This window comes from Centroberyx affinis, unplaced genomic scaffold (assembly GCF_046629955.1).
Source record: "Centroberyx affinis isolate AG114_WGS23_722 - 3 ecotype Tasmania unplaced genomic scaffold, CSIRO-AGI_Caff_v1 ptg001165l_1, whole genome shotgun sequence".
Taxonomy (NCBI): domain Eukaryota; kingdom Metazoa; phylum Chordata; class Actinopteri; order Beryciformes; family Berycidae; genus Centroberyx; species Centroberyx affinis.
In genome coordinates, this window is record NW_027279696.1 from 128,247 (window position 1) to 142,841 (window position 14,595).

Sequence of the window (14,595 nt, forward strand, 5' to 3'; positions counted from 1 at the left end):
GGGGGTTCCTATCACCTGTCAAGGCCAAGTTTGGACTTGGTTGGATGAAAAGGGCTATCGCTTTATTCAGCGGTGCTGCCTGGACAGCAGAAGGCATTATACGAACTCGAGTTCAAAATGAAGTAAAACTTTCATTCATTGATAATATGGTCATTTAAGTACCTGCTATATCTTCGCTATAATAAATTATCATGGAAAGCGAAGTGATTTTACTGGTGTTACTGAAGTTAAAACATGAAAATCATCAAAATTGGAGTTAAGAGGTTTTCACCCGACAGCAACGATATGCTAATGAAAACACGTCAAACACGATGGACCACCTACTGCGTCATCGGCTCAGATGTGGAGGTCCATCGGTAGCTGGGACTTGCATTCAGATGAAGAGGTGTGTGAGTAAGGTGTATAGTTCTTCTCTTCCAAAGCTAGTGCATACTACACTGATCATTTTTAATTTAAAACCAGTCATAAGAACAATGATACAACATAAAAACGTGAGATCAGGTAAAATCCAATGTGAAAATCGAATACAAAGCACTAGAATCAAAGCCAAGAGTAAGTCAGCAAACAAACAAATGGCCAAGTGACAGCCGGACATGACAGAATTTAGTAAAAGGCACTGAGGACCAGCAATACTACAGTTTAATTTTGAGTGGAAAAGCTTAATAATTTAATTAAGAACTGACAGTTAACTGAACTGTGACTTCTGTTCATGTGCTGTTTTGAATAGCAGAAATGTTGTGGTACAGGTTGAGTTCATGCCTTAGCCTATAATGTCGGTATTTCTCAGTTAAAAATAACAAAGCAATGGGGTGCTCCGGTGACTCAACTGCTAGAGCATGTACCATTAAGGCAAAATCCTAATCGCGGTGGCACAGGCTTGAATCCGGCCCGTGCCCATTGCTGCATGTCATCCCCTCTCTTTGCCCTGTCTTAAAAAACAAAACAAAACAAAGCAACACTTCTTGAAAGAATCTGAAGGGCATTTTATACTTTAATGTAAATAGCGTCTGTGCACATAAACTGACGCTATTTGACCTGCCCAAGAATCTCAACTTTGCATCGAGTCTACGCAGAGTCGTGCACTCTGATCGGCTGATCATAGGGGCAATCATGACGGCATCCAACTCTTCAAGCTCCAACTGCTCCAGCACATCCCATTCCTCCAGATGCGTTGCTATAGTCGCGTCCGTGTTTGTTTTTACCGGTGACTGTTGATGCATCTGCTTTCTGTTTCTCTCTTCTTCTATGTTTCGTTTTGGTGCGATATGATTTGGTGTGATATTTTTTTTTTTTATATTGCCACCCTATGTGCCTGATTTCAACAACATGCTACCCGCACATCAACACAGAAATATAAAAACTATATAAAGAAATATAAAAATATATTTTTTTAACAAACATCTGTCACCGAGTGTTTGTGTTCCTGATTTAGGCAAATTTGATGATTTATTTGCCAAATAAATCAAAATCATATTGGGATTGGCCTGGTTCCCCCCTATACTTAAAGTGCACAGCGCCGAACTGAAACTATGACCCCAAACCTGAGAACTGAACCAACCTGTGACATTTGTGGAACATACCTTCCTCAACACACACACACACACACACACACACACACACACACACAGACACACACAAACACAATCATCTACACATAATTTCTTAGTTAATACTACAATACGCAAAAGGAAAATTATATATTTCTTCCTCCACATCAGACATTATCACACACACAATCCAAAACTACACAAATGGGTAATCTAATTAGTAGAGGCTGATATGAAACAATGCCACTTGCTGTGCGAGTTCACATTGCCAGATCACATTACTGCCCTAGTTGTCATTGCACCCTCCTCCACGGTTAGTTTGTCAGCATCAGAAGCTGATATAAAATAATAGTACTTACTCTGCTGGTTTCCAAGCTGGTTTGTCAGATATAGCCTCAGAGGCAGATATGAAACAATATTATTTGCTGTGCTTGTTTACATTACATCCTGCTTCCAGGCAGCGTTCAGCCTTTTCTGATTTCTGACACTAATCTTTTCTTCCATTTAGTGTTCAAGTGGATTCAGTGGGGGAGGGTGTAACACTTGCCACTGTATAATTGTATTATTGTGAGACATCTTGCCATTAGTTAAATGATTGCATCCTTGCCGATATGAGGAGGTGGTCCATTTGCCTCTGTTTTTATCTGCAAGTGGTAAATCAAGTTGTAGGCATGCCTAGACACTTCATGTACACATGTAGGGTGTTCTGTAGACCCATTAACATGACATAGCTGGTCACATGAATATAAAGTTCCCAGCCTACAAGGATTGGCTGGGAGACTCCTGGAATTTCCACTGATCTCCCAGAATGCAAGAAATCTGAGTCTGAGTTTTTGTTCAGAGTTTTTGTTCAGAGCCTGAGTGCCCATCAGAGTCCCTGGTTCCATGCAAAGGTTTTGATTGACATTCAGTGTTATTCAACTGAATAGTTCTTCCATATCATGTGAGGCAGTATTATATCTGCAAATGTAACCAGGAATAACCTGAAACATCCAGATTCTTTGTGTGATTGGCAAAAGCATTATGGGTATGATGAACAGTAATAGTAGCTTGCTTACACAGTGTGTGTGTGTGTGTGTGTGTGTGTGTGTGTGTGTGTGTGTGTGTGTGTGCTGTGTGTGTGGCTTTGGCATTTAATGTGTATTCTGGCATGTAGTGTTATTCCTGGCAGTGGCAGTTGTAGCCTTCCCAAGTAAATCTGATACCGGTAGTGTAATTCAGTTGTAACTAGCCAACCATGTTTGTTATTGTCTGAGGGCACTTAAAGTCTATATTGAAGTTAAACTCTATATTTGCTGTGACTATCTCATTTGAGCAAGGAAAAATGATTATTGTTACTCTCTAATCCCCATTTTTACTGTCTGCAAACACAACAGTCAACATTTATCACAAAAGCAAGGCAACTAAAACCCTGTTGTATCGAGAAATCAAAAGTTGAATTGGTGCCTTCACCAGAATTTACTTTCTTAATTTACTTAGGTACTTAGGTACTTAGGTACTTAGGTACGGTAGTGGGCTAAAAACAGAAAACCATCCTCACTATAGAGAGCGTAAGTAGTGGCCACAACAATAAAAATCTGACAAGTGTGGTATTTCAGGTAGTGTGATTTGGAAGATAACTAGCTTCTGAAAAAATTCAGACTCTTTGTTTCCTAGGGCATTGTGGTGGTGGGCTAAGTTGCAAGCAAATTTTGTTCCAAGTTATCCAGTAAACTAGGAAAAAGAAGTCCTCCAACTTACACAGTATTGGTTAAACACTGAAGAAAAGGAGACTTTCACATTGTATTAGTGAAGTAAATGGGTTAACGAAAGCACATTTTATAAGTCACACTTAAAGAATCTATCCTGTACTAATTTAAAACTTCAAACATATATGTCCGTTATAGTGGATGTGTGACTGAGTTTGAACTACAATTGGGGGCCCTTTGTCACTGACTATCACTCCTGAGATAGAATAGCACCTTCTACCTAAGTCAAATACATTGATTGCTTGCTTTATTAATGGAATGACGCAATGAATAAATACAACACAAATATTTGTGGAAACATTTATTGTATGCAATCAACAATGTTGTCATATTTTATGACTTCTTGTGATGCTTGTAATGAAAGAACTTATTCAGCTGCTTCTTTTCCCTTTAAAAAAAACAAACAAACATATTTTTAGACTAAACCCAAAGTTCAAAGTTAATATTCAATGAATTAACATTGTACATACACCATTGAAAGACATGTGTTTACCTTGCCAGAGTCACGGCTCTTAGCTCTCAGCTTGTTGACCTGGGATTCAGCAATATCAGCTCGCTCTTCAGCCTCCTCCAACTCATGCTGAATCTTTCTGCACTTTGACAGGTGAGTGTTGGCCTGTTCCTCCTGTGAAACCATCATATATTCTTATTGCAACTTCTAAAAGTAGAATAAAAATTGAGAAAAGGTTTGCAAATAGCTGAAGCATTTGACATCATTTAAACTTACCGCTTCCTCAGCCTGTCTCTTGTAGGCCTTCACCTTCAGTTGCAGCTTGTCTACCAAATCCTGCAGGCGGGTGACATTCTTCTTGTCCTCTTCAGTCTAATGTAAGAACACGAACATGAATGACCATTAATATTTAGCATATTGTCTAATATGGTAATTTAGTCAATAGGAACACTATCTCAAAAGTAAGCTTGGTATACCTGGTATGTGAGTTCCTTCACTCTCCTCTCATATTTACGGACACCTTTAACAGCATCTGCTCCACGTCTCTGTTCAGCTTCAACCTCTGACTCCAGCTCACGTACCTTCAGAAATAAATTATACACTATGAAACTCGTTCGTCTTATTTTGTAATTGTCATTTGCTGTAATCTGTGTAACATTTATCTTACCCTGGACTCCAGTTTCTGGAGCTGCTTCTTGCCACCCTTCATGGCCAAGTTCTCAGCTTCATCAAGGCGGTGCTGCAGGTCCTTGACTGTGACCTCCAGGTTCTTCTTCATCCTCTCCAGGTGAGCACTAGTGTCCTGTTCTTTCTTCAGCTCTTCAGCCATCATAGCAGCCTAGAAAATGAACCATTTATGGTAATCAGGAGTGTCATATCAAATTCATGTCCTTCCAGATGTATGAGATAACATAAAGATACCACATATAAGATTTAAACCCACATCAGTGATGGCTTTCTTGGCCTTCTCCTCTGCATTCCTTGCTTCCTGAACAGTGTCATCTACTTCACTCTGGACCTGGACCAGGTCAGTCTCCAGCTTCTTCTTTGTGTTCAGAAGGCTTGTATTCTAAGACGAAGAAGGACTAATCAGCAATGACTATAATGATGTAAACATATTATATAAAAATGCATTGATTATAGAATTAGTGAAGAAATTATTTTGTTTACCTGAGAGTGCAGCAATCCAACACGCTCACTAGCATCCACCAGCTCTTGCTCAGCCACTTTGCGGCCTCTCTCTGTCTGTTCCAGTGCAGCCCTCAGCTCTTCAATTTCAGCCACCATGAGACCATTCCTACGATCCACCATGGCAGCCTGCTCCTTGAGGTCTTCCTGAGCTCTGAGAGCATCATCAAGGTGCAGCTGGGCATCCTGTTAAGATTGTGGAAATAGTAAAAGATCAGAATGTTGCTACACATACAGTAGAACGACCTGCACAGTTGTCATGTGATGTACCTTCAGTTGTCCCTGGACATTCCTCAGCTGCTTCTGGGCCTCAGCAGCCTGGCGGTTAGCATGACTGAGCTGAATCTCCATCTCATTCAGGTCTCCCTCCATCTTCTTCTTGATTCTCAGGGCATCATTCCTGCTCCTGACCTCAGAGTCCAGAGTGCTCTGCATGGAGTCAATCACCCTCTGGCTATTCCTCTTGATCTGCTCCATCTCCTCATCTTTCTCTGCCAGCTTTCTGTCAACTTCACCTTTAACCTGGTTGAGCTCCAGCTGGACACGTAGAATCTTGGACTCCTCATGTTCCAGAGTTCCCTAAAATGTACAAATATAAAAAAATAAAAAAATAAATAAATAGCCCTTGTTTCCTTCTGAATGTTATATTGGGCATGTCTCTATTGTTCAATAAGATATGTAAATTTCATGGACAAAGGAAAACATACTCATTCGCAATTCTAATGCTAAGCTTTCCAGTTGAAATTTCACCTCAGCCTCCTCAAGAGCTGACTGGATCTCTGCCTTCTCTGTCTCCACCTGCTTCTTGGACTTCTCCAGCTCATGGATGCTTTTTCCAGTCTCACCAATCTGTTCAGTCAGGTCTGAGATTTCCTCTGCAGAAGGTTGTATGAATTTAATATATTATGTATGAAATTAATATAGTCAAAGAATTAAGGCTATGTATCTCATTCTAACTGATACACATAGTGTATTAACAATAATAGTCCATATTTCATGTTACTATTGCTAACTCACGTTGCAGGTTCTTGTTCTCGCGCTTCAGGGTCTCCAGCTGATCCAGAGCTTCCTCGTAAGAGTTTTTCATCTTGAACAGTTCAGTGCTGAGAGAACGAGCCTCTTTCTGAGCTCCCTCAAGCTCTGCCTGACCCTCCTCGTATTTCTGCTTCCATTCTGCCAGAACCTGCATAGCAATTTAAATGAAATGAGCAATGTTACCCAATTTTAGAGGCCAATTCCAGTGGCTGTGACGTGTTAAGGTAATCAGTGTCAACATACCTTATCAAAGTTCCTCTGCTTCTTGTCAAGGTTAGCAGCCAAAGCATTGGCTCTCTCCACATCAATCATGAGGTCCTCTACCTCACCCTGGAGCCTCTGTTTGGTCTTCTCCAGAGAGGCACACTTGGAATTCACAGCCTCAATCTGCTCCTCAGCCTCCTGAAGGCGCTGGGCAAGCTTTTTCCTTTTTTGTCAAGCATTTGCCAAATGTAATCAATCATGTGTACTATTGTAAAAAGTATTTTGTAGAGACTGTTAGGAAAAACAAAATCTTCATTGACTTACTTTGACTCCTCAAGCTCCTCAGTGCGCTGGATAGCATCAGTTTCATACTTGCTCCTCCACTGGGCCACTTCACTGTTGGCCTTGGACATTCCACGTTGCAGCTCAGCCTTCGCCTCCTGCTCTTCCTCAAACTGCTCCCTCAGAAGATCACAGTCATGGCGGGCTGATTGCACACCATGGGCAAGGGCATTCTTGGCCTGCAAAAGATTAGTAAAATAAAAAAATGTAACAAATGAACATACAATACTTAAAAAATCTTTGAAAATGTTCCTCACCTTAACTTCCTCCTCGATTTGTCTCTTCAGCTCCTCAATCTGCTGTGTGAAGGCTTGCTTGCCTCTGGTCAGCTGGGAGACGAGGGCTTCTTTCTCCTCAACTTGACGACCAAACTCGCCTAGTTGGAAATTTAGTTTTTCTTTTTTAATTATGGATTGGAGTTCAAAAGTACATTGACATTTTTGTATGAACACAAAACTGCACTTTGAAAGTAAGACTTGCCATTTTCTGTCAGCAGTCTTGCTCTCTGAGCGCTGATGTCATTTATCTGGCGAACATTCTCATCATTCTTAGCCTTAAGTTCACTAAGCTGGTCCTCAAAGGTGCGGCACATCTTCTCGAGATTTCCCTGTTCATCAACATTAGAGAGGTTCAGTAATTCTTCCACTAATACAAGTTGTATTTTCAAGTGTGAATATACATATACATATATACACAGGATATATATAAATAAAACAACGTTAAAATAACATGATACCTTGGCCTTTGCAACAGCTTCCATGTTGCTGGACAAGTCATCAATCTCCATCTTGTATTCACTCTTCTCCTTCTCAAGCTTCTGCTTGACACGCTGGAGGTTGTCGATCTGTTCTCCAAGCTCTGCAACACTGTCGGCCTGCTTCTTGCGGAGAGCAGCAGCGGTGGCTTCATGCTGTAGGGTGGACTCCTCAAGGTCACGACGCAGCTTCTGGAACTCTGCCTCACGCTTCTTGTTCATCTCAATCTGAGCAGCAGTGGCTCCACCAGCCTCCTCAAGTCTCTCACTGATCTCTTCAAGTTCCCTGGAGAGGTCAGCTCGCTGCTTCTCAACCTTGGCGCGAGCAGCACGCTCAGCTTCAATTTCTTCCTCCAGTTCCTCAATACGAGCCTTGAAAGGTAACAAATATTGTTAAAATTAATTTATGAAACTGATACGATAGATACATTGTCAATGATAAGTTTGAGATAGATTTTAAATTAAACATTACACACCTGGAGCTCTTTAATCTTCTTCTGTAGCTGAGCACCCAAAGATTGTTCATCTTCAATCTTACTAAGAAGCTGGCTTGTCTCAAAGTCCTTCCTGTTGAGTAAATTACATAATGATAAGATATGAGTTGCAATAACATATTTTGTGCATACAATTTTCAAATATGTGAACATTACTTCTTGATTTTCTCCTCAGACTGCTGCTTGTCATTCTCAAGATCCATGATGGATTCCTGGGCCAGTTTCAGATCACCCTCAAGCTTCCTCTTGGCTCTTTCAAGGTCCATGCGAAGCTTCTTCTCTTGCTCCAGGGAACCTTCAAGCTGCAAAATAACACATGTTTGTAATTCCAAAATATTAACAGCAAGTCTATATTCTCACTGAATAGCAAATGCCAGCTTCATGAACTCACATCATCCACTTGCTGCTCAAGCTTGGTCTTGGCCTTAGTCAGAGTGTTGACTTTGTCTTCCTCTGCCTGAAGGTCATCAAGAGTCTGCTGATGTGCCTCTTGGAGAGCTTTCTTCTCCTTGGTCAGCTTAGCAATGCTCTCATCTTGAGAGGCCATCTCTTCAGTCAGGTTCTTCACCTGAATATGTAAAAAAAATTGTCATAATCAAGTAATTATTCAAAAATTGGATGATACAGTAGTTAAAATGAATATTCATTAACCTTGTTCTCAGTGGCGTGCTTCTCCTTCTCCACTTTGGCTAAGGTAAGCTCCAGGTCATCAATGTCCTTCTTGAGTTCAGAGCATTCATCCTCCAGTTTCCTCTTCTTGGCAGTCAGCTCAGCATTGATTTCCTCCTCATCCTCCAGTCTCTCAGTTGTCTCTTTGAGTTTTGCCTCCAGCTGAATCTTACTCTTGATAAGTCCCTCACATCTCTCCTCAGCATCTGACAGATTCTCTGATTCCTAGTTAAGAACAAAAGCGAAAAAGGGGGAAGCATATCAACATTTGTTCTGTAAAAGGTGAGAAATCACCAAAACTTTCTGTTAACATTTACTCACAGATGCCACTTGCAGCTGCAAATCATTCTTCTCCTGCAGAAGAGACACCATCTTCTCCTCCAGTTCCTTCTTCTTAGCCAGGGCCGTGGCCAGGTCTGTTTTCATCTTCTCATAGTTTTCCTTCATGTTCGCCAGCTCCTTCTCAGTTTCCGCACTCTTCAGAAGAGGCTTGATCTTGTAGTACACCTTCATCCATGGCCAGTGTTTAACATTCATGAATGAGCGGACGTTGTACTGGACAGTGTAGATGGCTTCCCTATGAAAGGAAATTACTATTATGCACAAAGTTATTTTGGCACTGCATTCAACCTAAATATATGGTTAAAATTTTCACATGCCTTCTTTCCATCATCTTCACAAACTCCTTCCTCATGACATAACCACGGCAGAGAGCCTGAGTCATGGTGACCAGAGAAGCAAGCTTCTCATCTCGCATCTCCTCAAGGGTACCCAGCAGACCAGCTTTGAAGAACACCTGACAAGAATATAAAAATATTTGAGGCAAAATACTTTCAGCCGTGGAACAGAGTTGAGTTTTTTTCTTACTGAATGCTCACCTTGGTGTGTCCAAATTTATACTCTTCGTGATCCACATCAATTGATCCAAGCAGCTTCTCAGAGGCCTTCTTGTTGTCAATGAATTGTCCCTCAGGGATGACGCTGGCATTCAGTACTTTGTATCTATTGGAAAAGAACTCATTATCAGATTTGGCACCTTCTTTTCAAAGTCCTGAAAACTCTGTGGTAAATTGGGTAATACCTCTGCTTGAAGTCAGCATAGAGGATTCTGCTGGGGAAACCTTTTCTGCAGATTCTGATACCCTCCAGCACACCATTACACCTCAGCTGGTGGATAACCAGGAAGTTTTCCATCAAACCTGTGAAGAAGTCATCACTTCATAATTATTGTGACAAAGTAAAGACTCCCTACCGCTAAGCTGTGTTAAATTACTAAAGCACCCTATACATACAATATTAAGAACATTTGTTAGCTGTCAATGTACAGTACCTGGAGTCTTTGACTCATTGGGAATCAGGCAACGTACAAAGTGAGGATGAGTGCTCCTCAAATTGGTCATGAGCTTGCCCAAGTTCTCCTGTAGGTACACGATAAAACGAAACATTCTTCATGAAAAGCATAAAATAAAAACAAATGTTTATTTATTTGAATTTAATTCCAAGCAGGCACTTTAGGTTGTTCTTAAACTTTACCCTGAACTGTGAGGACACAGTCTGCATGGAGCCACCCTTCTTCTTGCCTCCCTTTTTGCCACCACCGCCAGACTCTGTTGATTTGTTGATTTATTAATATCATTAGCTGATAGGTTAAATGTTATTTAGTCATGATCAAACTGGAAACATTTCAGAGATCATTTAACTGACTTTTTTTCAGTTTTCATCCAAGACAAGTTAAAATTTTAACATTTCCATGATCCTAATCACAGTTATGAAGTTATAGTGTACCTTCAACAACAGGGGGATACAGGACAGGCAGCAGCTTAACTGAGGACTTCTGGTACAGCTGTATAACAGACTCATTTAGGGGATCCTTGTTCTTGTCCAGCCAGCCAGCAATATTGTAGTCCACAGTTCCAGCATAGTGCACCAGGGAGAAGTGGGCCTCAGCCTTGCCTTTGGCGGGCTTTGGCTTCTCAAATGCTTTGGTTTTACCAAGATGCTGGTCATACAGTTTGTTCTTGAAGGTTGTGTCTGAAGCCTTGGGGAACATGCACTCCTCTTCAAGGATGGAGAAGATACCCATGGGCTGTATAAAAGGTGCAGAGAGATACATCATGAAAAGGCACTGTCCTAGCATATCAAGAATTCTAACATGAAGTCACAACGTTATTGTGTACCTTTTCAATAAGCTCAATGCAGGCAGCCAAGTCCATGCCGAAGTCAATGAACTCCCAGATGATACCCTCCTTCTTGTACTCCTCTTGCTCCAGGACAAACATGTGGTGGTTGAAGAACTGTTGCAGTTTCTCATTGGTGAAGTTGATGCACAGCTGCTCCATGCTGTTGAACTGTTAGTGGACAAAGGAATAACCAAATATAATACAAAGACTATTAAAAAAATATAAAATAAAATTATCTTGTCATTTTATTACCATGAATGCATACTTACATCAAAGATTTCAAAACCAGCAATGTCCAGCACACCAATGAAGAACTGCCTTGACTGCTTGGTGTCCAGCATCTGGTTGATACGGATCACCATCCACAAGAACATCCTCTCATAGATGGACTTAGCCAGAGCGGCCACTGAGTTCATGACCTGAAGAAAAGTTTTAATTGAATCAATATCATTAGAATCCATAGTATCATAAAGGTGATCCTCTGACAGATTTAATAAAATAGAGAGGAATCATGAGGAATTTGCAAACTTCTCTCTGCTGATTTTTGTAGTAATCACTATGTAGTGAATCATGCAAGTTTTACACAGTACACTAATATTATGTAAAAATAGAAAATACTATCATCGAAAGGTATTCTGGTTAATGCCTTCCATTTAAAATCTTACTTTGATAATTTCAGAGAAGTCATATTGATCAAGAAATAATAAATAATTTATTTTTAATGCATTGTAGTGCAAAAATGAAGTAGTATGTAAATAAGACATCTTATTATGTTTGCCATGACTGCTTTCCTTGAAATCTGTTTGATTTGAAGCACTTTTCATGCTGAACTGTTTTAGCTTAAGTATCTACTCATAACTGCAGTTTTTACAAAAATAGAATAGCATAAAAAGTGGAAATTCTGAATTGGAAATATGTAAGGACAGTACCTGAAACTAGAGTCAAGTATATTTCCTGATCAAAAATATTCTTCCATACTCCTCCCCTGTCTTTTGTAACTGCTTTAGATGTACTAATAAAGCACTTCTTCATGGTATTCACAGTCATTTACATGGAATTGCTGCTTAAACACATTCATGCACTGGCTCTTGACTTAATTATGAGATATGTATAAAATCAAACAGAACAATCTTGCTCACCTGAGGTACAGTCTGTCCTTTGGTGACAAACTCATTTCCGACCTTCACTCTGGGGTAGCACAGAGCCTTCAGCATGTCAGCTGAGTTCAGACCCAGCAGGTAAGCAACCTTGTCAGCATCTGAAAATGTCACAAAAATACATTTACTATATATAACTGATTGTAAAATGTGACATTATAGAAAATACTAATTGTATTAATTTCATGCCAGAGGTTTTTTAACTCCAGTTAATACTCACCCTCTGTGCCGTCTGGCTCTGCCTGCTCTTCACGCTGCTTCTGCTTGAACTTCATGCTACCGTGGTGGAGCACAGCACCGGTAAACTTGTAGATGCCCATCTTTTCATCACTGGTGAAGCCCAGAATATCAATAGCTGTCTGTATTCAAAAAAGGCATTGAGTAGAAGTTTGTATAGAAAATACATTTTATAGAGTAATTGTGATGGCACATTGAATGCATAATAGATTAAGAAAATGAAAGCGCAGATCCCTCACATCAGTGGCAACCAACTCCTCTTTGTCATCAATGCTGGCCACAGTGATCTGACCCTGACTGCACATGGGGAAGTCATAGGGGTTGGTGGTGATGAGCGTCATTTCTGGAGATTTAAAAAGGTTTAAAGGGATTAGTGGTTATGGATTGTGTGAACAATATGGGTTGTTTTAACATGGTATCACAAGTTATTTAGCTTACCAATCAGCTCCGGTTTGTGGTTGGTCATCATCTGGTAGAAGATGTGGTAGCCTCTCTCATCAGGAAGCTGGAACGTCACTCTGGACTTCTCCAGCAGATCTATAAGCATTGTTTATGATTCAAAATCTACACCACTGATAATGGCAGTCATTTCATTTACTATGTGAAGTTGATACTTACATGTCTCAATATCAGCACTAGCCAGTTTACCAGTTGTGCCAAAATGGATTCTGATGAATTTACCCTGTTTGGAATACCATATTTTTAACATATCTGCATAGGCAATATATAATGCAAGATATTTCTCACAGTTTGAAATCCTTCCATACTTACAAAGCGAGAGGAGTTGTCATTCCTCACAGTCTTGGCATTACCATAGGCCTCCAGCAAGGGATTGGCTGCAATAATTTGATCCTCCAGTGACCCCTATAAGTTGTTTTTATATTAATATCGATTTCAGTGGTAAATTTCCACTTTTTCTTTATTTCTCAGAAATGTTTCAGAACGTGGAAAACGTTCATTATGATATACCTGCATCTTTCCTGATGTTTGCTCCTTCTTCTTGTCTCCACCCACTGAGATTGTTGCAAAGTACTGGATGACACGCTTGGTGTTCACAGTCTTTCCAGCACCAGATTCTCCACTGGGCATAGATATGTAGAATCAGCCAAATTTACTCAATTAATTGGATTATATTGGTGTTATAGAGGTGCAATAGATATAAAACTTACGTGATCAAGACAGACTGGTTCTCCCTATCTGTAAAAAGAAAAAATAAGAAATATATTTCTCATCTATATAACATAAACCCAGTTTACTTGTAATTTATACATTTTCACAAGGACATACCAGTAAGCATGAACTGATAGGCATTGTCAGAGACAGAGAAGATGTGGGGTGGGGCCTCCATACGCTTTTTGCCTCTGTAAGCATTTACAACCTCAGCATCATACACTGGGAGCCACTTGTAGGGGTTCACAGTGGCACAGAACAGCCCAGAGTAGGTCTGAAGGGGATGAGAGAGATGTGATCACTTACAGTACGTTATATATGAGTCCATGCACAATATTATACTTTACTCCATAGGCAGAATATCTTACGTAGATCATCCATGCTGCATAACGCTCTTTGAGATTATACAGCACAGAGGCTTCATTAAGATGGGTCATCATGGCCATGTCCTCAATTTTGTCATACTTGGGAGGGTTCATAGGGGTGACATCATCCTCCTTAACTGTCCTCTCCTGAAATTTTGAAACACAATGTTAGTGTTGAAATTCCAACTGCAAGTTGCCCTGTCGTGAGTTTCATGAAACTTCAGCCTACCTCCTGGGTGTCAAGGACTTTCACGGTGACTTTGCCACCGTCTTTCTTCAGGATTGTACATTTAAGGTACAGCTCCTTAACATCGGCCACATAGGCAGCACTTTTGGCATCAAAGGGTTTGCTTTGAGCCTCAATCCTCTCTTTCTCTGGTTTACGGAGGTAAATGGCGGCCTTGCCATAAACGGCCATCTCCGCATCCGTACTCATGGTGGCGGCTTTCTGCAGATAGACAAATAGAAATTACATTTGCCTCTCAACTGATGTGGATTGTTTGCTTTGGAGACTGAGCACTGCATGCAAGAAGAATTCTTTATATTCTGTAGTTTAAATAGAGAAAATATAACTCTCACCTTTTCCTACGACCCAATCACAGAGGAACTTTTCACAGCTGTCACCCCTAAATGAACAATGTTTTGTTATGTTCATAAGCTATACTTTGAGTTTTAAATGATACAGGTAGTATCGAGATTACAGATTGGTATATTATAATCAAATACAGATTAGTATACTATTAGTCATATACATTTGATAAATTTGATAAATTTAGATTGTTATAGTCACACAACCTGATTTTTACCCTTAACTCATAGTTTACTGATTTACAATATTCTTTCATCACGCTGATGTGTTTTCTCATCTCACATTATCATGCCATTATCTGAATAAACATTAAACTGGTTATACACCAAACACTTGAGTCAAGCACTAAACATCTCTAATCCAACTGCTTTGTTATGAACAACAGCTGAAGCATCAGTCTCACTTACCACCAGTTAGTTTCTGAAGTCCCCTGCAGTGTGTCTGTCCCATCATGAGCCTCCTTAT

General features: G+C 40.2%; 1 protein-coding gene across 1 annotated transcript; it reads right to left on the bottom strand.

Annotated features, from left to right (window-relative positions):
• Nucleotides 1–3,586: 3,586 nt before the first annotated feature.
• Nucleotides 3,587–13,977, bottom strand: LOC139648159 (myosin heavy chain, fast skeletal muscle-like). The gene is made up of 39 exons (XM_071524196.1): nt 13,771–13,977; nt 13,545–13,688; nt 13,294–13,450; nt 13,176–13,203; nt 12,976–13,087; nt 12,778–12,870; nt 12,625–12,688; nt 12,445–12,543; nt 12,246–12,349; nt 11,990–12,128; nt 11,752–11,870; nt 10,882–11,031; nt 10,610–10,780; nt 10,218–10,518; nt 9,966–10,039; nt 9,763–9,850; nt 9,514–9,631; nt 9,311–9,434; nt 9,092–9,228; nt 8,754–9,009; nt 8,415–8,657; nt 8,155–8,331; nt 7,920–8,065; nt 7,746–7,836; nt 7,252–7,641; nt 6,996–7,122; nt 6,773–6,891; nt 6,498–6,694; nt 6,213–6,396; nt 5,952–6,117; nt 5,685–5,809; nt 5,205–5,513; nt 4,917–5,120; nt 4,690–4,815; nt 4,414–4,584; nt 4,223–4,327; nt 4,023–4,118; nt 3,789–3,920; nt 3,587–3,683 (listed from the first exon to the last, which is right to left on the bottom strand). The coding sequence occupies exons 1-39, from the start codon at nt 13,975–13,977 to the stop codon at nt 3,663–3,665; spliced, it is 5,814 nt and encodes a 1,937-aa protein (XP_071380297.1). The 3' UTR covers nt 3,587–3,662.
• Between the last annotated feature and the right edge of the window lie 618 nt (nt 13,978–14,595).

Bases quoted from the DNA above. Each gene is read 5' to 3' on its own strand.
- LOC139648159 (XM_071524196.1), bottom strand. From the start codon at position 13,977: ATGAGTACGGATGCGGAGATGGCCGTTTATGGCAAGGCCGCCATTTAC. The intron at 12,689-12,777 runs GTAAGTATGGAA...TATTCCAAACAG, and splicing joins ATGACAACTCCTCTCGCTTT to GGTAAATTCATCAGAATCCA. The intron at 9,435-9,513 runs GTATTACCCAAT...CTTTTCCAATAG, and splicing joins TATGCTGACTTCAAGCAGAG to ATACAAAGTACTGAATGCCA.